Genomic DNA, 25,482 nt, shown 5'->3' with positions numbered 1-25,482 from the left:
AGGGATTTCGAAACATACCCTGACCGCAACGGTGGGGGCCCTCGCTGGTGACGCTAAACTTTTAGCTAACCTGTTCGCATCTATGTTCGCAATCAATGGCATCCCAAGTATCATCATACTATTATGGGATGCGATGCGAACAGTTGTATTATGGGATGTGCATTTCCCCAGGCAACGACACGTTGACACGTTTTGCGCTGCACGCTGGCACAATTATCCTAAAAGCAAAATGCTTATTGTTTTGAATGATTTGGCATCTTCTATTACTGTCAACACTGTCAACAATATATATATATATATATATATATATATATATATATATATATATATATATATATATATATATATGTGTGTGTGTGTGTGTATATGTGTGTGTGTGTGTGTGTGTGTGTGTGTGTGTACTTGTGTACACAAATATAAATAGCTTTATATATATATATATATATATATATATATATATAAAATAGCTTTATATATATATATATATATATGTGTGTGTGTGTGTATATGTGTGTGTGTGTGTGTGTGTGTGTGTGTGTGTATGTGTATGTGTGTACACAAATATAAATAGCTTTATATATATATATATATATATATAAAATAGCTTTATATATATATACAGTATATATATATATATATATATATATATATATATATATATATATTGTAACTATAATATAATTGTGACTTGATTTGCTACCATAGCGTGTGTGTGTGTGTGTGTGTGTGTGTGTGTGTGTGTGTGTGTGTGTGTGTTAGGGGTGGGACAAAATATCGATACTCACGGTATCGCGATATTTCCACTTGCGATACGTTATCGATACACTGGCACCAAGTATCGATATGTTTATTTAATTTTTTTATTTAATTTTTATAAACAGGCTAAAATATTATGCTGTGTGTGGTAGTTGAAACATAGTTTCAAGTTGACGTTTATTTATGTTTGTAGTTGAAACAAAAACATAAATACTGTAGGCTACATGAATGGAAATGTTTGATCATTAATATCTACTTTTAGAAATTATATAGGTAGGTAGGTTATATAGGTTTTCTTGTTTTAATAATAATAATAAAAAGACTTAATGTGTAACTTTTCCTCCGTGGTATCGAAAATGGTATGAGTGAGTGAGTGAACTCTGAGAGAGTTCATGTCAATTCTGCTAATAAATACATAATACCTGCTTCTTGCCTTTTAGGGGTATTTTTTTCTCTTCAGTTACACAGATATCGTGATGTATCGTAGGTTAAATTTCTTCCAATATATCGATTATCGCAGAATCGCTGTATCGTGATAATATCGTTATCGAGGGCCAAGTATCGTGACCATATCGTATCGTGAGTTACTCCACAATTCCCACCCCTAGTGTGTGTGTGTGTGTGTGTGTGTGTGTGTACGTGTGTACACACAGTGCCAGAGGACATCACATGCTTGATGGATGTTCTCTAACTATAGTATATACATACAATGAGTGCTCATATCATCTATCTGCTGACTAATCGCTCACAGTCGCACTTACACACAGTCGCACTTATAAGCAAGTCCATCAATTTATAAACCATTAAAAAAAGAGTAATTAGCCTGCTTCACCGAGCTGTTGGATACCGACAATGCTTCAATGACAAACACTCAAGTCTTGTTAGTGAGCGCGTGCTTTGCTTATGGCCTTGCAGAGGTTGTCAGCAGAAGCTACAAGAGGTTTGATTGTAACAAGCAGAGAACTCATGGGGATTCTCTTGCATTTATGATTCTGTTTGTTATTCATCTGCCTCTCTCTGCTCTCTCCCTATCTCAGTAACATTGACTCAGCTGCAGTGGGAGAGAGAAGGAAAGAGGGGAGAGAGAGAGATACAGAGAGATAAAGATAGATAGATAGATAGATATATATATAGATAGATAGATAGATAGATAGATAGATAGATAGATAGATAGATAGATAGGTAGATAGAGGGAGGGAGAAATGAAAAAGAGAAAGATGGGAAGAAACAGAGTGAGAGAGAGAACAAGAGGGAGGGGTATAGGGAGAGAGGAAGAGCTATACAGTAAAGACAGAAAGAGCAGAGATGCAGGGATGCTGAGATCTCAGTTGTGATGCATCCACATCAGACCACATCAGACCACATCAGACCACATCAGACCGTGTGCAAACAAAGACGAGCATGTTAATAATGTTCCAGCAGAGCAGATTAAGATGAGCTGCTTTTCACAGACTTCCTTCTGTAAGAATTCAGTTCAATCCTGATCCATATGTACAAATGTGCAGCAGAGTCCTGGTTCTATCTGTCCCTGTTCACTCAAGTAGAAGTGGCATATCTACTTTATTGATTAGAAAGTCTGCTAGGATTTATAAAGGGCAAAGCATATCTGAGGAGAATCTGCAGGGAGGTTTTGTACACCAATGACATGCATGACACCAGAAAAGCATTCCAAGAGTTTGTTTGTTGTTTCAAAGGTTTGGGGAGTTATAGAACTAAAAAGTCAGATAATAAAATGTGTCTGTGTCCATATCCTACTGTGTGCTATAATGTATGTGCATGTATGTATGTACTGTATGTATGTATGTATGTATGTATGTATGTATGTATATATATATATATATATATATATATATATATATTGTAAGGGGATGATGGGCATGGTGATTGAGGGCTGCTATGTCCCCGCCCGTTGGCTCCATCTCAGGAGGATGGTGTACCTGACCAAACTCACCCAGCTGTCCCCAACTACCTGATTGGGCCCAGATGTTCCCCATCCACCTGATTAGGCCCAGAGGAGACTAAGGCCATGTCCACACGGAGACGACTTTAGGTGTATCCGCTAAAGTTTTTTGTCATATAGCCGTTTCGTCCAGATGGAACCGCGTTCTGGGACTATACGTTCTGGCCGTATACGCTAATTTTTCAAAACGGGTCCCAGAGTGTTTAAATCTGAAGACGCCACCCTTGCATTTCCGTGTTTACAACCCATACGCATCTTTCCTGAAACGATGACGCCATAGCCCCACCTCTCTCCACCAGCAACGTTCGTGCTACAGCAGTGGGGATCTTGCAGCAAAATATAATGCTCCTCTATTACCACCGTCAGCAACAAGTGGACACGGAGAACAGCGTGTAGCCTACAACATCCTCAGGGCTCCACACAGCTGACTCTACCCATCCACCCCTCCCCTCCCTTCATCGGATATTTCCCAGAAGGCTTAGCGGCGGCTACATTTTTACAATAACACAAACAAAATCAGGCTTAACGTGTTAGATAGAAATTATATTTATTTTTAATACAACATGCAATTCTGGAATATTTTAATATTGGGCAAAATGAAATGAAATGAAATCTAAACCCTGAGTGTAACCAACATACTCTCTTGCCCTATATATAGCCCTCGTAAATACAACGTGAATAGGGAAGTGAGAGGTTTGAGGAACACGCGGTTGCACTGTGATGTCTGTGATATCCGCTCGTGTCCACTCCAACAAGACTTTAGCTTACTTGACGCGACTTTTTCCAATAAAAACACATTTATGCCATGAGTTTATATAATGTATATTTATGTTGCATCATTTAGCCTGTGCTGTGATGTGCAGGAGCGGCCAATACGCTGGGATGTGTTTGCAACATGTCTAAAGATCATGGAAGTGGATGATATCAGGAATGTCACCGATAGTTAACGTTCTATATTGTAGGCTACAGGGAGACCATCAGCCCTGCTGAACAGCTCTGCATTTGCCTGTATACTGTAGGTTTCATCATTTTATTCATCGACATGGCAAACCTCCCCGCAAAGCCAAGGGTTTAAGGTGCTGCTACAGTGAGATACACATTATAGACTGTGCGCCCCTAGAGGTTGTATGCCATTATTGACGAGATTGTCTTTCTCTGTTATTCTACAGCGGTTTCAGTGGTTTCATGTGGATACACACATTTCTTGAAACGTTTCCATGTTTATGGAAAACCTTTCTGAAATGAAAAAAAAAAAGATAGCTTCCGTCTCCGTGTGGACATGGCCTAAGTGCGAAGGGACACACTCATTGCGAGGAAAAGCAGCAGAGCAAAGAGGCTCAGAGAGAGAGCTAAGGGAGGACAACCAGACCTAACTCCTAACCTTGTGAGTTGACCACCCGGTAAGCCGGGTAGCGGCCCGGATAGGGCTAAAGCCAAGTTCCAGTGGGAACAACTTTATGTTTACATTTTTGAGACTCTTTTTGGTTCTACCTTTGTACAAATAAAAGCCCAGGCCATTGCCAATGGGGATAACTCAATACTTTGTGTGTGTGTGCTTGATAACTGTACAACTCCATGCTCTCAACCTAACCCGTCCTGTTACATTGGTGGAGAATGCAGGCAGAGCTGGAGTTGTGTACAGGAATCAAGCCACACTGAAGGAGCAGAGTATTTAAAAAAAAAAAAAAAAAAAATGGAGGGTCTTATAAAAGAACTGCTGAAGATCACCACGGAGCAACAAGCGATGCAGAGAGACCTCCTGGCAGAACAGCGGCAGCAGAACGCGCTCATCCATACAGAGCTACAGAGGATGGTGGGGGCTGCCACTGCCCAGGCCAGTGGAACAGGGAGTCATCCCAACCCCAGTCGTTTCATCCCCAAGATGACAGAGAGCGATGACGTAGAGGCGTACTTTCTGGCATTTGAACGCACTGCTACAAGGGAGGGCTGGCCAGAGAACACCTGGGCAGATCTTATCGGACCTTTTCTCACCGGCCCCGCCCAACAGTCCTACCTGGACCTTCCTCCTGAACGAGCCAAGGTTTATAGCGCCTTAAAGAAAGAGACTTTGGCCAGGCATGGCTACAGCCTACATGCTCGAGCTCAGAGGTTTCATGAGTGGAAATACAGCCCCGAGATGTCTGCTAGAGCCCAGGTCTATGACCTGGCACGGTTGGCTAAATCCTGGCTAACCAATGACCCAGAGGGGGTGAGTGTGTTGGAAAGAGTGGTTATGGACAAATTTATCCGGGCTTTACCCTATGATGCTAAGAAGATGGTAGCCAATGGTAACCCGAACAGTGTGGAGGGTCTAGTCACTCTTGTTGAAAGCCACCAGGTTACAGTGGAGATGCTGAAGGCGGGAAGAGCTGAGCGACCCGACGCTGCTAAAACCAGGAAAGTCGCGGAGAAGGTGACCCTGGGGAAAAAGGAACAGGAGAGAGAAGATGACGGGGGGAGACGAAGACGCTTCCAGGTCCCTGGGGATCGGAGAAGGTGTTTTGAGTGTGGAGAGGTGGGTCACCTGGCCTGGGACTGCCCCACCAGGGACGAATCGATGCCCACTGCAGCCTCTGCTGATGGAGGCCCAGGGAAGCCCTGCCACCTGCTGGACTCCTGCTGGGTCTCTGAATGTTCACCTCCCCACATGGTGCCGGTGAAAGTCAATGGGAAGGATACCGGAGCGCTGGTGGACTCGGGTAGTGCAGTCTCACTCATCCAACCCCATCTCCTGGACCAACTGCACCCTAGTGAAAGGTTACCTGTGTCCTGCGTACATGGAGACACTAAGGAATACCCGGTGGGGAAAATTCAGCTCACCACAACACAGGGCTCCTGTGAACTCAAGGTAGGAGTGGTTCCACGTCTCCCAGTGCCTGTGCTGGTCGGCCGGGACTGCCCCCTCTATGATAAGCTGTACAGGAAAAAACCGGTGAGTGAAAGAAGACATCTGTGTCATACAAAGTCTAACAAACTCAAAGTTAAACCGACTGTCTCCCAGGTACCTTCCCCAAAAGAAGAAACCACTAAGCTGGTGTGTGCTGCTCCAGATAACAGGGACAGTAGTCCCACAGGACCCAGCTCCAACGAGGCATGGGAGAACCCGTTTGTGGTTTTTCCCGAGGAACAGAGTTCCGGGGAAGCTGAGCAGGGTGCCCAGCTGTTACCCCAGATGAAAGGACAGTTTGGCACCGCCCAGTTGGAGGACCCCAATCTGACACATGCCCGAAGCAATGTGCAAGAGATCGAGGGGAGACTGGCCCCAGGGGTGAGTAACCTGACATATCCCCACTTCCTGATAAAGAATCAGCTCTTATATTATGCGCAGAAGAGGAACAACCAAAAAATATGTTTGTTAGTTGTACCCAAACAGTATGTGTCCACAGTGTTGCATCTGGCACACAGCCATGTCCTTGGGGCCCACTTGGGAGTGGAGAAGACAAAAGAGCGCATAATGAGCCGGTTCTATTGGCCCGGAGTGGTAAGAGCGGTGACCGATTACTGTCGCACCTGCCCAGAGTGCCAAAAGAAGGCGCCAAAACCCCACTTTAAAAATCCTCTGATACCGCTGCCCATTATTGATGTGCCGTTTGACAGAATTGCCATGGACCTAGTAGGGCCACTGGTGAAATCGGCCCGGGGGCACCAGTATATTCTTGTTGTTCTTGACTATGCCACCAGGTATCCGGAAGCCATTCCCCTGAGGAACATGACAACGAAAGGCATTGCAAGAGAGCTGTTCCAAATGTTCAGCCGAGTGGGCCTGCCCAGAGAGATACTCACGGACCAAGGGACTCCATTCATGTCAAAGATCATGAAGGACCTGTGCCGGCTCCTCAAGCTAAAACAAATCCGAACGTCTGTCTACCATCCACAAACGGATGGCCTAGTAGAAAGGTTCAACAAAACACTGAAATCCATGCTCAGAAAAGTGATAGATAAAGATGGCAAGGACTGGGATCAGTTGCTGCCTTACCTCATGTTTTCCATTAGAGAGGTGCCACAGGCATCCACAGGATTCTCACCGTTTGAGTTACTGTACGGCAGACAGCCAAGGGGCCTGCTCGATGTGGCGAGAGAGGCCTGGGAGGAGCAACCCAGCCCCCACCGCAGCCTGGTAGAACATGTGGAGAGGATGCAAGACCGCATGAAAGTACTGTGGCCCCTGGTAAGAGAACATATGTCACAAGCCCAGGAGGCTCAGAGGCGAGTCTATAACAGGGGTGCACAGCCACGGGAGTTCCAGGTTGGGGACAAAGTGCTGGTGTTAGTGCCCACCACGGACCACAAGTTCCTGGCCTCCTGGCACGGGCCTTATGAAGTGGCCGAAAGGGTAGGCCCCGTTACTTACAAGGTGCGGCAGCCGGGACGCCGGAAACCTCTCCAAATCTACCATATCAACCTGCTGAAAAAGTGGTATACCAGAGATGTGTTGGCCGGTTGTGCTTTGTCTTGTGTGCTTCCTTCCTCCTCTCCAGGCAGTGAGGGGGCCAAAGTGACATTGGGACCAGGTCTCTCCCCAGGACAGCTACAGCAAATAAAGGAGTTGGTACAGCAGAACTCGGATGTGTTCTCCAGTGTACCAGGCCGGACCAGCCTGGTGGAGCACCACATACGGACTGAACCGGGACAGAAGGTCAAAATACGGCCCTACAGAACCCCGCAGGCCACGAGGAGCATCATAAAGGAGGAGGTCCAGAACATGCTGGAGCTGGGAGTCATCGAGGAATCATACAGTGAATGGGCCAGTCCAATCGTCCTGGTTCCAAAGCCGGACGCCACAAAAAGGTTCTGTAATGATTTTAGAAAACTTAATGAAATCTCTGAGTTTGATGCATATCCTATGCCCAGGGTCGATGAGCTGATTGACCGCTTGGGGGAGGCCCGGTACATCAGCACCCTAGACCTAACTAAGGGATATTGGCAGGTGCCCCTGGCAGCCGACTCCAGGGAGAAAACTGCGTTTGCTACCCCCACAGGACTTTACCAGTACACCGTATTGCCCTTTGGCCTGCACGGAGCCCCGGCCACCTTCCAAAGGCTCATGGACAAGGTACTGAAACCCCATAGTGAGTATGCAGCGGCATATTTAGATGACGTAATCATCCACAGTGGGGGGTGGGAGGAACACTTGTACAGGCTGAAGGCAGTTCTGGAGGCTCTCCGCAGGGCAGGCCTGACAGCCAATCCGAAAAAGTGCAAGCTGGGCTTGGAGGAGACCGAATACCTGGGCTTCACCATCGGTCGAGGAAATGTGAAGCCACAGGAGCGCAAGGTCAAGGCTATCGAGGAGTGGCCCCGACCCGCAACCAAGAGGCAGGTAAAGACCTTCCTGGGACTTGCCTCTTATTACTCCCGTTTTATCCGTAACTTTTCTTCTATAGCTGCCCCCCTAACAGATCTAACTAAGAAAAAAAAAGCCCTGATGGTGGAATGGACGGCGGAGGCAGAGAAGGCGTTCCGAGGTCTCAGGGAGGCACTCTGTGCACGTCCCGTTCTGGTCACCCCGGACTTCACACGGGAGATGGTGGTCCAAACGGATGCCTCGGAGGTGGGACTAGGAGCTGTCCTATCTCAGGAGATAAATGGTGAGGAACATCCAGTCCTTTACATCAGTAGGAAGCTGAACCAAAGGGAACAAAGATATGCTACAGTAGAGAAGGAGGGGCTGGCCATCAAGTGGGCACTGGAACGTCTCAGGTATTACCTGTGGGGCAGACATTTTTCCCTGGTGACTGACCATGCACCCCTGGTTTGGATGTCCAAGAAGAAAGAGACCAATGCTAGAGTGGGTAGATGGTTTCTCTCCTTACAAGAATTTAATTTCTCTATCACCCACAGGTCAGGAGCGAAGCATGGGAACGCAGATGCCCTGTCACGGAGAGACGCCCTCTGGACCTCGGTTCCCATCCCCAAGCAGAAACTGAAGGGGGGGGTATGTAAGGGGATGATGGGCATGGTGATTGAGGGCTGCTATGTCCCCGCCCGTTGGCTCCATCATGTGGTCTCAGGAGGATGGTGTACCTGACCAAACTCACCCAGCTGTCCCCAACTACCTGATTGGGCCCAGATGTTCCCCATCCACCTGATTAGGCCCAGAGGAGACTAAGTGCGAAGGGACACACTCATTGCGAGGAAAAGCAGCAGAGCAAAGAGGCTCAGAGAGAGAGCTAAGGGAGGACAACCAGACCTAACTCCTAACCTTGTGAGTTGACCACCCGGTAAGCCGGGTAGCGGCCCGGATAGGGCTAAAGCCAAGTTCCAGTGGGAACAACTTTATGTTTACATTTTTGAGACTCTTTTTGGTTCTACCTTTGTACAAATAAAAGCCCAGGCCATTGCCAATGGGGATAACTCAATACTTTGTGTGTGTGTGCTTGATAACTGTACAACTCCATGCTCTCAACCTAACCCGTCCTGTTACAATATATATATACAGTATATATATATATATATATATATATATATATATATATATATATATATATATATATACACATATTTTTTATATGTTGATTAGTGTGTACAGTATATGACCATGGTTACACTTTCAATGTGTCTTCTATCATCAATCAGGTTGGGATGATGTATAAAATCAGATTTTGTCCCGTCATTATTGTATCTTTGAAAGCACAAATGGCAGTGGCCAGATATGCAGATTGTGATTGGATACAATCCAAACACTGCACATAAACCAGATATGAGCTAGAGAAGGACAGAGGGGGAAATGAATGCAGACACGGATATAAATGTAGCCATATGAGATGGATCAGCCGTTTCAAGATCACATCAGCAGCACATACAGTGTGATAAGGTTTGCCCTTTAGAATCAGATCTCAAAAATCACACAGAAATAGTATAACCGTGACGAATGACTGCATGCAAGCAATGCCTGGACAGATGATCTCAGTATGTGTAGGATTCTGCAGGTCTGTCAGCCATATTTGTGCATCTTATCACTTTGGACTAGAGCCCGACCGATATATCGGTTCGCTGATATTATCGGCCGATATTGGCCGATTACCGATATATCGTATCGGCTAGGGATGCACCGATCGATCGGCACGTGACCGGAAATGGCCGATTTTCACGTGATCGGCCTCGATCGGTGATCTGTTCCGGTCACTCTAAATAGCCGATTCTGTGAGCCGATTTTCACATGACGTGCGCGCACCCCAAAGCACCGAGACAGGCACCCAGCCACCACACCACACACGCCAGCATACCTTCCTCGTTGTGGATTTTTTTCACCGTCAGTGAAGTAGACAAAGCTCGCAGTTTGTCACACATGCAAGTCGAAAATAAGCCGTGGAGACAGAGGTGCGGCCGTGTCCCGCTCGGCTGGAGTCCAGTCAGAGCGGCTCGCTTCACCTCACTGGCCCCTCTCTCTCTGCTCTCTCTCCCCGGGAAGCGGTGCTCCAGCAACCCGCCACCGCGCACAGCCGGCTTGGCGAGGTGAACGCGAGCATTGTGTCCAGTCCCCGACCTGCTTTTCCATTCCACATCAGCGCTGCTGCCTCAGCCTGTCAAGTCATGTTGTAACGTGACGTGGATACAGGAGAGACTATTTGTTTCGTATTGCAAATAGAACGACATGAGAACGACGGACATAATAATAAAAATGCATCGGACTCACAAGTGTGCAACGTTTTCTGTGCGTGACGATATTTTTTCGGATGGCAGATAAAAATACGCATACCAAACTTCGGACTGTGTGTAAACTCCGCCTGATATTCAGACTGAAGATCGTTACTGTAACTCATAAACTCATTTCCCCTCTACTCAAGAGGACTGGTCTGGAGCCAGTCTATAAACTCCTTGTCCATGGATCATTTTGATGTTCTGTTGCACCTGTTTTCTTTTGGAAAAGTAAATGCATGATAGCTGTGGGATATAGGCTATTGGATTTAATTTAATTTTTGTATTCATTGTATTTGCACAAAAAAGCTCTGTCCAGTAGCCTAACCTGGAACACTTTTATTTTGAGATGTGTTTGAGTGAGAAGGTCCTACTTCATGCAAATGATAAGAATTGTTTATTTGTTTATTTGGATCCCCATTAGATGTAAGAATTGTTCTATGAATCTTAATTTTTAAACAAAGTTACAAAAACGTTTGTGTAAGCTGTCAATTGTTGTTTTTAGAAAAAAAAATCGGAATCGGCAAAAATCGGTATCGGCAAGTCAGACTATTCAAAAATCGGAAATCGGAATCGGCCAAGAAAATGGCAATCGGTGCATCCCTAGTATCGGCCGATAGACAAGTTTCCTGGGCCGTTCCTAGGGCGGCGCCATAGCAGCCTTTCGTGTCGTCGGCTTCCGTTTAAGTCCACATTACGTCCACAGCAGCGAGCACATCAGAAGGCAGCAGCCGAAATATCGAAACTATTTTTACAACGATCGATAACATCAGCTACACTAACGTTAGCAGACGTTATTAACAATGGGTTATTCTGGAACACATTGTGCAGTGCGTGGCTGTCACAAAACACAGTGCGCGTTTCCATCCACTGCTATTTTGCGAATTATAGAGCTGACAATCACCTCGTGTTTGAGGCTGACTGAGCTGCTGATCAGCTGCTAGACCCGATATACAGCTCTGTTAAACACATCTAACGTTATTAATTTAAAGTTTCTTGATGATCTACAAGTAGACAAAGGTAGCCTACCATAACGCCATTTCTGGATTACCAGGTGCGACTCGGCAAACTAACGTTATAATCCCAACCCGATCTCCCAATTTTTTTTTTAAATAGCAACGTTTGTGGACCAACGTTGCTATGTTACAATTTCGTCTCCGAAATTGTAAAATGGTAATCCACGGAGCAGATAGTAGGTGAATACAATTTCATTCAAGTCTAGAAGTGAGTCGCCTTAAAGTTAATATCCCAGTCTTCTTCTGTTTACCACGGCGGGTATTGTGCTGCGTATTTACCATGATTTACCGTGTGTAGCCTTATTGTGTGGAGGCTACACACGGCATGTCATGTTTTGCAGTGATCAAGGCAAACTGGGTTGTTTTTGAATGGAGAGACACCTAACGTTAGTCTGGCTGACTGTGACAGAGGAGAGGACAGTAACCTAAGTCTGTTACAGTGACAGTACTCTCCTCTCTCACAGTCAGTCAGACTAACGTTATGTTACATAACGTTAGTCTGACTGACTGTGACAGAGGAGAGGACTGTAACCTACGTTACGTTAGTCTGGCTGACGCTTCGGAGCTTTTGAGATAGTTCATTGCGTTGCCGTCCACCGCCATTGATTCCTCAAAATACGCTATAATCCTGCCTGTAGTTACGTTCGGCTATTTACACATATTATCTTCCCATGTGTTCACTGTCAACAGGTGTGGGATAGACACTCTTTCATTAGATAGGAGACTCGCAGAATGATCCCAAGTTTGCATTTTTTCGGCGGTCGCTATGGCTACTACGGTAGTACGTTATGCTTCTCCGTATTCACAAACACCGGAACCGACAGACACGATCGCGGCCGAGTCCGGAAGCAAACTGGAAGTGCCCAGGAAACTTGTCTATATGTTGCGCCGATATTGCAGATTTTTTTTTTTTTTTTTAAGTTATAGACAGCATGTTGTGTATATTTGATATTTTTTCTTAACTATTTGTTCTATTGTGTTTTTGTATTTCTAGTTATTTATAATTATTAAATTCCCAGTTAAGTTTACTGTTTCATTGCATTGAGTTTATTAATAAGCTGTAAAATATCCTGCCTACATTACATATTTCAATTCATGTCAACTCATATCTTTGTCAAGTGTTTGATATTTGAGGGTTGCTGATGTGGTGCCTCCTCTGGTCGTTAAGGGCGCCTGTTCGGAGGGAGGGGAACTCGTTGGAATAGCGTGATCCTCCCACGTGCTATGTCCTACCGGTGATAACTAATGGGGGATAAAAATTTGATAAAAAAGAATATCGGCCGATATTATCGGTATCGGAATTTTTTTACTCCCTAATATCGGTATCGGCATCGGCCTCAAAAATCCAGTATCGCTCGGGCTCTACTTTGGACCACAATATAATTAGCAGAGCCCACAGATAGGGCTTTCACACCGGCAGGGCTCCGTGCCGGTTCCGGTTCCCGAACGCAAATTTGAACCGGCCGGCGCGTTCAGACCGAAAAAATAATTGGTTCGGAACCTGAAAAGTTGGTTCTCAGCGGAACCAAAAAATAGTTGGTTTTTCCTTGGGAACCGTGACATCATCAGTGGGCCTGTCTCATTCTAGGCTGTGAAAATGAGCAGGAAGGAGAAGAAGGCAGTGACAACATGGAGAAAAATAATTTGCAGTGGTCTCCTGAGGAAACCAAATGTTTAGTGGCGATTTGGGCATCTACCGAATCTCAAGAAAAGCTAGAAAGCAGTACAAGAAAGAGTACAAAGTCATATGCCGAACTTGCGGAAGAGAGGGCCAAGGCTGGGTTCACTCGAACGCCAGACCAAATAATTAATCAACTTAAAAAACTGAAGAAGGACTACCGAATAATGTCCTCCCACTTTGGTTCCGCTTAAACTGGTGTGAACACGGGCTGGTTCGCCAGAAAGCACCAAGGTTCTGAGACTCCAGAACGGAGCCAGAGCCAGAACCAGAACCGTGTCTGTCTGAAAGCGGTATGAGAGCCTCACAACAACCATGAAGAGGCCCCCTGTTTCTCATGTTCAAAGCCCAACCTCTGAGCTCCTAATCGGGTTAAACGCTCCACCTCTATGGCCTCTTTACCCAGGACACGGGGCTCTGAGACGACCCTCTTAGCATCAGCATCATGCCATCAACACCAATCAACTCTGACACAGCAAACACAAGAGAGACTGACACGTTTTCTATTAGCAAGCTTAGCTTGTATTTTACTGACTGATCTGATGATGAAATACTTTGGTTTAGTAACAGCTGACACTGTTCCGTCACAGTGTCAGCAGCCGACACACCAATGCTCACTGGAACACATGGAAACAATTGCGGAGGTTTGACTTTGACAGTGGTAGCGTCACATAGTGGGGAGATCGCGAAGCGCGATATTTCTAGTTAACATTCAATAATTATAATCTACGTACGGTATTTGATGATGAGAGAATCTGAATGACCCTGACCTTCATGGTGACCATCACATCATGTGGAGGGCTCTTGAGGCCCTGACCTTCATGGCAGGGGCGGACTGGGATCATAATTCAGGCCGGGCATTAGATACCAAGCAGGCCAGGCCAATACGGGCCGACGCGCATGCCGGCGTCCGAAGGGCGGCGGCAAAAAATTTGGGCCGTTTGAAGCCCAATTTGGGCCGTTTGAAGCCCAATTTGAGCCATTTGAAGCCCAATTTGGGCCGTTTGAAGCCCAATTTGGGCTGAGTCCAATTTTACAATGAGATGCACCCACTTTAACCCTGAATAAAGTAATAAAACCACTAGTAAACCAGTAGGCGGCACCTGGCCTGCTGTTCACCAATTTCTTTTTTTTTTTTTTTTTTTTTTAGGCCACGCCAGGCCAGGCCAGGCCACCGGGCATTTGCCCGACGTGCCCGATTATGCAGTCCGCGCCTGCTTCGTGGTGACCATCACATCATGTGGAGGGCTCTTGAGGCTCTGACCTTCATGGTGACCATCACATCATGTGGAGGGCTCTTGAGGTTGTATCTTACCGTAAATGCAAAAGCTTAATTGTGAGAGTTTGTTCCAACCTTGTGCTTGAATGAAGGAGATGGAATGGATGGAGTTTTAAAAGGATATCAAAGCATCACAGCTACGCTGCCCCACCTTGTGCTGATGTGTTTTGCTGCCCTTCAACTGTGCGGGCAGATGTCTGTAAACAGAGCTCACCTCACTATGGAGCGAGGATAGTGAAAGACACAATGTACTTCACTTAGGATGACACTGAAAATACTTGTTGAGATCCGGGGTTATTCATAAAACATTCTGGAGAACAGTGGTGCCCCCTCATGAAGCCCACACTGTTTATTACAGTACAACAGTTAGTTACCATGGTCAAAAATCCCCCATTTTATCACACACACACACACACACACACACACACACACACACACACACACACACACACACACACACACACACACACACACACACACACACACACACACAAGCTATGGTAGCTAAGATACTTGACATGATAGTAAACTGACATAGTAAGATTATCATTACCTGTCACAACACCTCTCTATCGCTGTTTTATTGCCAGTTAAGTCGCACTAAGAGTAGGAGGAGTTTCAAGTCCCCCCTGGGTTCATTGTGAGTGTGTGAGTGTGTGTGTGTGTGTGTGTGTGTGTGTGTGCGTGTGTGTGTGTGTGTGTGTGTGTGTGTGTGTGTGGTAAAGGATACGTTCACCCAAAAATGAAAATTCAGTCAACTCATTATCAATATCTACTTACCCTGCCGATGGAAGGGCGGGTGAAGTTTTGTAGTCCATAAAACATTCTTGTAGCATTTCCTGTTTTTAGCTGAAATCTTTACTGTAGCCATGCTGCTCCAAGAAGGGCAGCTCCAAGCTACAGTGAAGCTTTCAGCTAAACAGGGTGTAAATGACGTCTTTTCAAGTCAATCTGGCATCTCGGGGGTTCTGGAAACTTGGATTATGCCAGACGAGCACTATGGAGGCTTTTTTTTATACATTTGAAAGTTGGTCCCCATCCACTTCAATGATTTAGTAGAATGCTGCAGTGTTTTGCTGTGAAAATCCAGGACTGTTTTGTGAACTAACTTCAGCCATCGGCACGGGTGCGAGTAGATAATGACTGAATTTTCATTTTTGGGTGAAATTATCCTTTAAGCACATGGACTGTGGTTAACAGAAGCGAGGTCTCACCTGGTGGGGTGCATGCCTCCACGGAGGACTGAACTAGCACAGATCGTCTCTTGGAGGGCATGGGCATCTTCCTCTCTTTGTACTTGGCCAAAGCTGCGTGGACGGCTTCTGTGTGCAAGTCTGAGGGAACACGTGTATGACCAGTTCAGCCTTTTAACATGACAAACAGCCTCCAGGCATCTAACAACACAGGCAGTATGGACGCATCATTACCAGATCTGATCTAACAACACAGGCAGTATGGACGCATGATTACCAGATCTGATCTAACAACACAGGCAGTATGGACGCATCATTACCAGATCTGATCTAACAACACAGGCAGTATGGACGCATGATTACCAGATCTGATCTAACAACACAGGCAGTATGGACGCATCATTACCAGATCTGATCTAACAACACAGGCAGTATGGACGCATCATTACCAGATCTGATCTAACAACACAGGCAGTATGGACGCATGATTACCAGATCTGATCTAACAACACAGGCAGTATGGACGCATCATTACCAGATCTGATCTAACAACACAGGCAGTATGGACGCATCATTACCAGATCTGATCTAACAACACAGGCAGTGTGGACGCATGATTACCAGATCTGAAGCGCTCATCCCGGGTGTTGGCAGCGCGCGGCTTGTTGTGTTTGGAAACTGGGAGGGCAGCTTGGGAGGAAGCCTGGATCCTGTTGTCAATTTGGAGAGAGGGATCTACACCTGCAGGGAAACAACACCACCACAGAAGAAGACTGTTTATCATCAGATCCAAAAACAAAGACCTATCTTGCATCTTCTCACACTCAAAAGGCGATAAGACATTGAAAGCTTAGGAAACCCTTTAAAACACCCAGTGGATTTGCAGAACATATCTTGGACATGGAGCAGTGCTGCTGTGTGTGTGTGTGTGTGTGTGTGTGTGTGTGTGTGTGTGTGTGTGTGTGTGTGTGCGTGCGTGCGTGTGTTGTTGCTACTGTACATGCTCAATATTCTTGGTGCTAATAAAACAGGCAATTTGTTCAAGTACAAGCCAAAGGTAATCCCTACTTAGGCAGCTTTCTTCTAATAGCTTAGAAAAACTATTCACTTTAATTAATCCAGCCTCTTACTAAGAGTTACAACACACACAGACACACGCGCACACACACACACACACACACACACACACACACACACACACACACACACACACACACACACAGGCGTACACACACTGACACACACACACACACACACGCACGCACGCACGCACGCACGCACACACGCACACACACACACACACAGTCACCTATGGATGCGAGGCTGACACGACAGAGACGTAACGCAGAGCAGGTGACGAGGGGCCCTGAATGTAAAAAAGGACATAATCTTTGTTCTAAAATGATCTGCCTCTCTTGAACGCTGCGTCCCGCTCCGCATGCCGCAAGCAGTGATTCATCCTTGAGCTTACGCAACTCTCACTTGTGCTTGATGAAAGTAGCTAGCGGTTAGCATCAGAGGCGTGACCCAACACTACGGCCTGTGGGACTGTCACAGAACCAGAACCAGAACCAGCTCCATTAGTAGTCGGGGCAACCGTCTGCTCTGCTTCCTCCTCCTGCGCCTTCTGCATTGATGTTTGAAAGTAGCAGCAACTAAGGAGAGAAATGTGCTGAGCTCATGTCATCCTGTCACATCCAATCACATCATACTGTACACTCAACTTATAATGTGTGCATCAGAACAAAGTTCCAGTCAAAATAATTAATTTATAATAATACTACTGACCCCTAACTATGTAATATACTGTACCATTTTAAAGCTCTGAATGCAAAGATCAACAATGCAATATGTAAGAAAAAAAGGCAAAACTATAGGAACCTATCTCACACAATGCAGCTGTTTTTCCATGTTGAGTCACAAACAGCCCTATATACTATATGTGACACGCACTGGTAATTTGAGTACATAGTGGGCCGAGGTCATTTTTCAGTTTTTGACAGATTATGAAACTACAGACTGTAAGCTTTCAAATGATGTGTCACACATCGAAATCTGAAAATAATTGAAGAAGATCTGCTTATTTGAATGTTGGTACACCTCAAATCAAGTTTCCTAGAAAATCAGCCTGAAAAGTGAGTACCGTAATTTCCGCACTATAAGCCGCACCGGAGTATAAGCCGCAGCAGCAAAATTGCCTGTTTGTTACATATATAAGCCGCACCGGACTATAAGCCGCAGGTGTTTTAATGTTTTTTTATTTTTTTATTTTTATTGTGTTTTAATGTTTAATTACCATATGTAAGGGTTCATGCACAGAGGGGATTGTCGGGAAAGAGATGGCTGTTTGAGGAAGCTCCCATTTATTAACATTTCAACAAAACAACATAACACAACACCACCTGTGTTTTTTTTTACAGTGCACACAGTGTCCGCGGTGTGGTGAAAAGAGGGCAAGAGAGGAAATTAAAACAGAAGTGGATTTATAGTTAGAAAGAGTGCTAAAGAAGAGAGAATTCCGTTTTTCTTTTCGAAAAAATCCATAGATAAGCCGCACCGTTATATAAGCCGCAGGGCCAAAAAACGGGGAAAAAGCCGCGGCTTATAGTCCGAAATTTACGGTACTTTATCAGCTTTATGAGACACATGTTCCTGTCAGTGGGGAAAGAGAAGAATACATCCTGCAGCTTTATGAGACACATGTTCCTGTCAGTGAGGAAAGAGAAGAATACATCCTGCAGCTTTATGAGACATGTTCCTGTCAGTGAGGAAAGAGAAGAATACATCCTGCAGCTTTATGAGACACATGTTACTGTCAGTGAGGAAAGAGAAGAATACATCCTGCAGCTTTATGAGACACATGTTCCTGTCAGTGAGGAAAGAGAAGAATACATCCTGCAGCTTTATGAGACACATGTTCCTGTCAGTGAGGAAAGAGAAGAATACATCCTGCAGCTTTATGAGACACATGTTACTGTCAGTGAGGAAAGAGAAGAATACATCCTGCAGCTTTATGAGACACATGTTACTGTCAGTGAGGAAAGAGAAGAATACATCCTGCAGCTTTATGAGACACATGTTCCTGTCAGTGAGGAAAGAGAAGAATACATCCTGCAGCTTTATGAGACACATGTTCCTGTCAGTGGGGATTTCAAAGTTTGCCTCTGTAGTTGACCAGAGCCCTGTACTACGAAACTAGTTTAACAGATCCGCGATGAGTCCCTTTGATCTGGTTTGACTGAACAGGATCAAAGCTATCTAGTTAACTGATACTACGACGCTGGTTTTTTACTAGGTAAGTGGACCTGGGATCTGCCTGTGCACGCGCACGTTTTTCGCTCGTGCACAGGCGCGCGTCCACGCGAAAGAGGTGCGGTAGCCAATCACATTATGAACAGCTGAGTTTATCCACGCCCACACCCATTTCCACACTCATTTCCTCGTTCAATGAAGCGCAGTGCATGATCAGAGTTTTAGCGGATATTTAATTTATCCGCGATTTAATGTCAGAATGAAAATCCGCGTTGGATAGTCTGCTGAAGGGCTGTCTAAGGCAGCAGCTTGTATTCACATCAGTCATTTGATTTACTTTGATCAGCGATTGATACAGCTGCATTGATACAGGCAGCAGCAACACATGTAAATGTGTAATCTCAGTCTATACATTTCCACAATCTGTAAGCCTATTTAGACCATAGATTTAGAAACGCATGCTCAATGAATAATGATCTCTATCACTCATGTGTGTGGTTGCACTGATCGAATAATTCATATATAAAATAGCCTAGTATAAAGCCTAATAGCCTACTATAAAAGAGAAAGCTGCTGAACTGAATTGAGACGATGCGGGCATATACCCGCATCGTCTCAATTCAGTGATAAAAACTAGCCTATTTTTGCTCATATATTGGCATACAGCCTACAGGACACAGTTCCAGCTGAAAGATGCAAGAATAGCCTGCATATTTAGTATTGGGGCTATCCATATTTATCCCATATCTATATTATATGTATAGGCTTTCCTGGCATGTAGGAGAATATCACCCTCACTCCATTTGAGGGTCCATTCATGATATGCGCCGCGGTGATTAATAGTGATCATATTTCTCCACGCATCGTTGAGCTGTTAAGACATAAAGTGGTAAGTAGGCTTAATTTAATTATGTAGCCTACAGAGCCACAAATGTTTTTCTTGTTATATTCTCAGTTGACTGCAATCTATTTTTCATATGGCGATCTTATATGAATGGTGAGTGACTCCAGAGAGCCGATTATATGGGTCTGTCATGGATTTTGATCTTATCCTCTGAAGCTAACCTGGTCGCGACCAGGTTAGCTTTGCAGCGTCAGTTGCCATGGTGATTGAAAGTTAACTTGCTTTGTAGTACGGCTAAACCAGGTTTAAACTCAAACTTACTCGGATAAGGCATTAAACTAGCTTCGTAGTACAGGCTACAGGTGAGGCTCAACTATCTGCATCCTGCTGTGGAGTCTGTCATGATGGAGGTGGAGAGCTGGGCGTGGCACGGACGCAGAGGAAGATGATTGTGGAAACTGTGTTGGTGGACAACGGTCCTGTAGTTTTTGTTGTTGTTGTTGTTGTTGCCGCTGCTGTCTTTCTTTTGGTGTTTTTGTTTCTATGTTGAAAGTTTAAAACTTAAACAAAGTTTAAGCAAAAAACAAACAAACATCATAGTAGGCTAAGGCTAAGGCTAAGGCTAAGGCTAAGGCTAAGGCTCTCTGCGTGCTGCCAAATAAACCACACAAAGTTATTTTCATTCACATGATTAAAGGAGCTGCCTTCCTGCCTTCCTGCAGGAAGACCGTTTTGCCCAGTGGCAACGACAACTACACAGCCTTTAGGACTGGACTGTGGGTGGGCTCACTGGGCTAGCTTGGAGGTTGCCCTCTACTGACCTTTGACCCATTGAACCAGTCAGAGCGGCTACAGCCAAGCAAACAGCTTCAACCACAGCCAGCCATCCCTCCCTCTGTTCATCTCTCCCTCCCTCCCTCCCTCCCTCCCTCTCTTCCTCCCTCCCTCTCTCCCTCTCTTCCTCCCTCCCTCTCTCCCTCCGTCCAGCCAGGCTTTTCAGTTGCAGCTTAGTGGGGATCAGTGAGCTGCACACTGTCAGCAACTCTCAGACAGAGGCAGTGCACCCAGCAATGCTGAGTTACAGGCCATCCTCCACCTCACATCTCCAATGTGTTGATATATATGAGCCACTGCAGAGACACCACACACACATACACACACACGCACGCACGGACGCACGCACGCACGCACGCACACACACACACACACACACACACACACACACACACACACACACACACACACACACACACACACACACACACATCAATATTATGCTGGTCTCTTATGTGGCTCTGACAGCCTAGTCACACAATGGCCTTTCTCAATCCCCAGAGAAAGCAGGTCTATAAAACATGTCAGCCCAACAGGCCCGGTTGCCGGGGAGAACACACTTCACAGAGTGACACACCGGGCTGAGCCAATCAGAGCCGTGCTGTGCCACAACAGAGGTGGTTATTGGCTCAGGGGGAACCTGATGAATTTTCAGCACCTGTCTGATGCCAACACGTACTGTGTGCTGGCTGACATCACTGTGCTGCGTCTGCCTGCCTGCCTGCCTAGAGAGTAAATAAGCTCAGCTTGGCTAATGACTGGTATCAACGCACAGTCACATGACTGGTATCAACGCACAGTCACATGACTGGTATCAACGCACAGTCACATGACTGGTATCAACGCACAGTCACATGACTGGCATCAACGCACAGTCACATGACTGGTATCAACGCACAGTCACATGACTGGTATCAACGCAGTCACATGACTCGTATCAACGCACAGTCACATGACTGGTATCAATGCACAGTCACATGACTGGTATCAACGCACAGTCACATGACTGGTATCAACGCACAGTCTGGTATCAACGCACAGTCACATGACTGGTATCAACGCACAGTCACATGACTGGTATCAATGCACAGTCACATACTGTAATGAACCACGCATCTAATTCATCTGGTCTGGAATGAAACTCCACAATCTGCCTCATAATGAAACGCACAGCGAGTTGTGTTCAAACGGGCCGAGCCTCAACAGCTGCTTTCCAAAATCAAACAATACAAACAAATAGGAAGCAAAAATTAGTCATCATCCTCCATTTGAGACAATGTCCATAAAAACACATCATGTATTTTGACAGTGAGGAGGTGCAGCACATTCTCTATTCACCAGTTTCCTGGTGAGACCGTGGGCGCTTCATGACACTCTCCCTCCCTGTTTCCATGACACCCTCCCTCCCTGTTTCCATGACACCCTCCCTCCCTGCTTCCATGACACTAGGGCTGCACGATATATCGTTTACACATCGACATTGCGATGTGCGCATGCGCGATAGTCACATCGCAGGACGTGCGATGTCAAAAGCAAATTCACTCGTCATGTTGCTTGATAAACTCTCACTTTAGGGGTAGCCTACTGAGTGAAATGCAGGCTCTCTCAAAGGAGAGAGACGCCCCGCTACTGTACTCACTCATTTAATGCTTAGCTTCAACACAACAAACATGCACAGAGAGCAAAATTGAATTGTTTTTGCTTATGTTGCGTTGCTGACAGTAGCCTGTCTGTAAACGATGTGATTGCGAGGCGGACTTGTCCACAGCTTGCAGCGCACTAGTATACAGCAGGCTGGCTGCTGTAACTCAACATGTCCGTGGAGTGGAGATATTTACTCTTGAAACACCAAAAAGCAAGACCGCAACTTATGACACGAAGGCTAAAGTGATTACTGAGAAGTTGTCCGTGTATCACCGCAGCTCTCTCTCCCCCTCAGTCTGATGATGCATCAGATGATAGCAGTAACGTTACGGTAGAGGTAATCATACATAGCGACTCATTTACACAAAACATGTCGGTGAAAATAAAAAGACAATAGACATAGCTGGGCAATTAAATATATATTTATTACTTTTCACGAATGAATTGTTTGTCACCGGTCGGCTGCATGTGAATCCTCGTCTCTGTACTGCCCTGCGTGCGCTCAAAAACCGGAACTCCCCAAATGCGGAGCGTACCACTTGGTAGTTTCTGGAGGGGGGTCAGACCAAGTGTGTGAAGTAACCATGTGTGAAGTGGCAGCGGTGTTTCATTGTTGATTTATTGAAACGTTAGAAGAACGAAAGAAGTTGAAAGCAGTGATTATAATCAATTAAATCTAATGTTTTTCTGCAAATAGCATCATTGGGAGGTAGATTCTGGCACTCAATATTAGGGGTGGGCAATATATCAAATTTATATCCATATTGTATTGTGATTTGAGACTATATGGTCTTAGATGTTGGATGGTAATATGGTGATACAGCATACATTTTGTCTTTCCCTGGTTTTAAAGGCTGCATTACACTAAGTGAAGTATAGGCTAGTGACATTTTAAAGTAGAATGTCATAACTCACTTTTTCATGTATGTAAGTCATGGAAATCCATTGGTCAAAATGTGTATGCACCCTGATAGATGACGCTCTGAGGCCTACCAGTAGGTCACAGCCCAGTGGTTGAGAAACATTAAAATACCTAATTTCCCCTCCAAAATCAGATGGACTCCTCTACAAAATCATCCCAATCATTCTAGAAATATTATTTTCTTTCAAATAGAGCTAATCTGGTGAAAATCTGTATTTTTTCATATCGCAATATATATCGCATGGGCGGGGAATATCGCAATGTCAGTTTTTTCCAATATCGTGCAGCCCTACATGACACCCTCCCTCCCTGTTTCCATGACACCCTCCCTCCCTGTTTCCATGACACCCTCCCTCCCTGCTTCCATGACACCCTCCCTCCCTGTTTCCATGACACCCTCCCTCCCTGTTTCCATGACACCCTCCCTCCCTGTTTCCATGACACCCTCCCTCCCTGCTTCCATGACACCCTCCCTCCCTGCTTCCATGACACCCTCCCTCCCTGCTTCCATGACACCCTCCCTCCCTGTTTCCAGCTGCCGGTTGCCTGTTTCCGCCCAGGACCGTTCATAGCGAAAGAGACTGAAAATAATACCTATGTCTTGTAATGGAGCCCCCCAGCACAATAATTTCACACGTGCATAATTGTACAACGGAGTGACAATATCTTGAATCTCGAAAGAGAGAGACCGCTAAAGCTCCGTTCAATGACCAAATATAAGAGTTATGGTTTGGATGTTTAGTAGGGGTGTCACGATACACTCCGTTCACGATACGATACGTATCACGATGGGTTCACGATAACGATACGATACGATACGATTTAAACAATATTTTTTAAACTTGAATAATGACAATATATGACTGGAAAAGTAGTATTTTATTTGAAATGCACAAATACAAAACATGCTGTTGTGGGAAATTGTTATTACAATAACAACTAGAAAAAACATGAGATTGGAGATAAGGCTTATCTTGAAATAGAATTACGGTAGTTACACCGTCACTTAGATTTACTTTGAACTAAAAGGTTTCTCAGCAGTATAAATTCTCATTATGCATCTTCAGTTTTTCTTCAAACTCAAACAACAAGACTTTTCTTAATCTATTTTTTATGCATCTTCAGTTTTTCCTGTCAAGTAAACAGTTTTGCCAGAAACTCAATTGAATGGTTTCTCTCCTGTATAACTTCTCATGTGTCTCTTCAGAGACTTGTTCAACTGAACTACTTTCCACACATTGAACTTCAACAAACAAAGACGTTTCTTAGTCTATTTTTTGAATTTTTTTTTTTTTTTTTTTTTTTTGCGATATGAGATTTCATCTCAACGATACATATCGTGACGTTTTACTATCGCGAAATTTCGTGGGACGATATATTGTGACACCCCTAATGTTTAGCCTTCAAAATAAAAGCGGCCGCTATGCAACCACATACTATTTTTTGAACCCATACAGTACGAGTGAATTGACATTCACCTCGTTTTTTAAAATATCGCCGCTATGCAACCACACAACGTTACTATTTTTAGCCATTTCGGATCAAATAAGCCAAACGTTCCCACTCTTTGACAGCGGCGCGCACCTCCTTGCTAGTGAATTTTTTTTAAATAGGAACTCGACAACCGGCAACCGCTGAGAATCATGGGAAACGTAAGTCCAGGAATAAGGTGAATACAGCAGAATTTGATGCTGGTAAATATGCACTCACATCAGGGGCGGACTGCATAATCGGGCACGTCGGGCAAATGCCCGGTGGCCTGGCCTGGCCTGCACATTTTTTTTTTTTTTTTTTTTTTTTGCAGGCCAGGCCAGGCCACTCACTGAGGCCTGGCCGCCTACTGCCTACTGCCTACCGCCTGCTGGTTTACTAGTGGTTTTATTACTTTATTCAGGGTTAAAGTGGGTGCATCTCATTGTAAAATTGGACTTGGCCCAAAAATGGCCCAAATCGGGCTTCAAACAGCCCAAATCTGGCTTTAAACGACCCAAATTGGGCTTCAAACAGCCCAAATCTGAGTTCAAACAGCCCAAATTGGGCTTCAAACGGCCCAAATTGAGCTTCACACGGCCCAAATTTTGACACAGCTTCTTTATGACACTTGGCACATGTAGAGAAACATGCTGCAGTAAAACAGCTGATAAAGAAGTCTCCTCCTGCAGTCTATTGCTCTCATCTCCCCACCCTGCAGCCAGTATTAAAGCCTAACCGCTTCATTCATATCCTCACCCTGCAGCCAGTATTAAAGCCTAACCGCTTCATTCATATCCCCACCCTGCAGCCAGTATTAAAGCCTAACCGCTTCATTCATATCCTCACCCTGCAGCCAGTATTAAAGCCTAACCGCTTCATTCATATCCCCACCCTGCAGCCAGTATTAAAGCCTAACCGCTTCATTCATATCCTCACCCTGCAGCCAGTATTAAAGCCTAACCGCTTCATTCATATCCCCACCCTGCAGCCAGT

The 25,482-nt window shown here is 45.2% G+C and overlaps 1 protein-coding gene across 4 annotated transcripts in view; it reads right to left on the bottom strand.

Annotated features, from left to right (window-relative positions):
• The window catches only part of dip2a (disco-interacting protein 2 homolog A), a gene marked incomplete at its 5' end in the record, with an annotated part of 240,814 nt that overhangs the window by 79,400 nt on the left and 135,932 nt on the right, over positions 1–25,482 (bottom strand). For all 4 annotated transcript variants that reach the window (XM_083642068.1, XM_083642065.1, XM_083642067.1 and 1 more), the window contains 2 exons: positions 15,542–15,661; positions 16,142–16,261. In XM_083642068.1, coding sequence (XP_083498194.1) covers positions 15,542–15,661; positions 16,142–16,261 — 240 coding nt within the window. The remainder of the gene's footprint in view (positions 1–15,541; positions 15,662–16,141; positions 16,262–25,482) is intronic.

This window comes from Poromitra crassiceps (genome assembly GCF_964638095.1).
Source record: "Poromitra crassiceps genome assembly, chromosome: 8".
NCBI classification, from domain to species: Eukaryota; Metazoa; Chordata; class Actinopteri; order Beryciformes; family Melamphaidae; genus Poromitra; species Poromitra crassiceps.
Note: the sequence above shows the minus strand (reverse complement) of the source record. Positions and strands in the feature narration are given on the sequence as shown.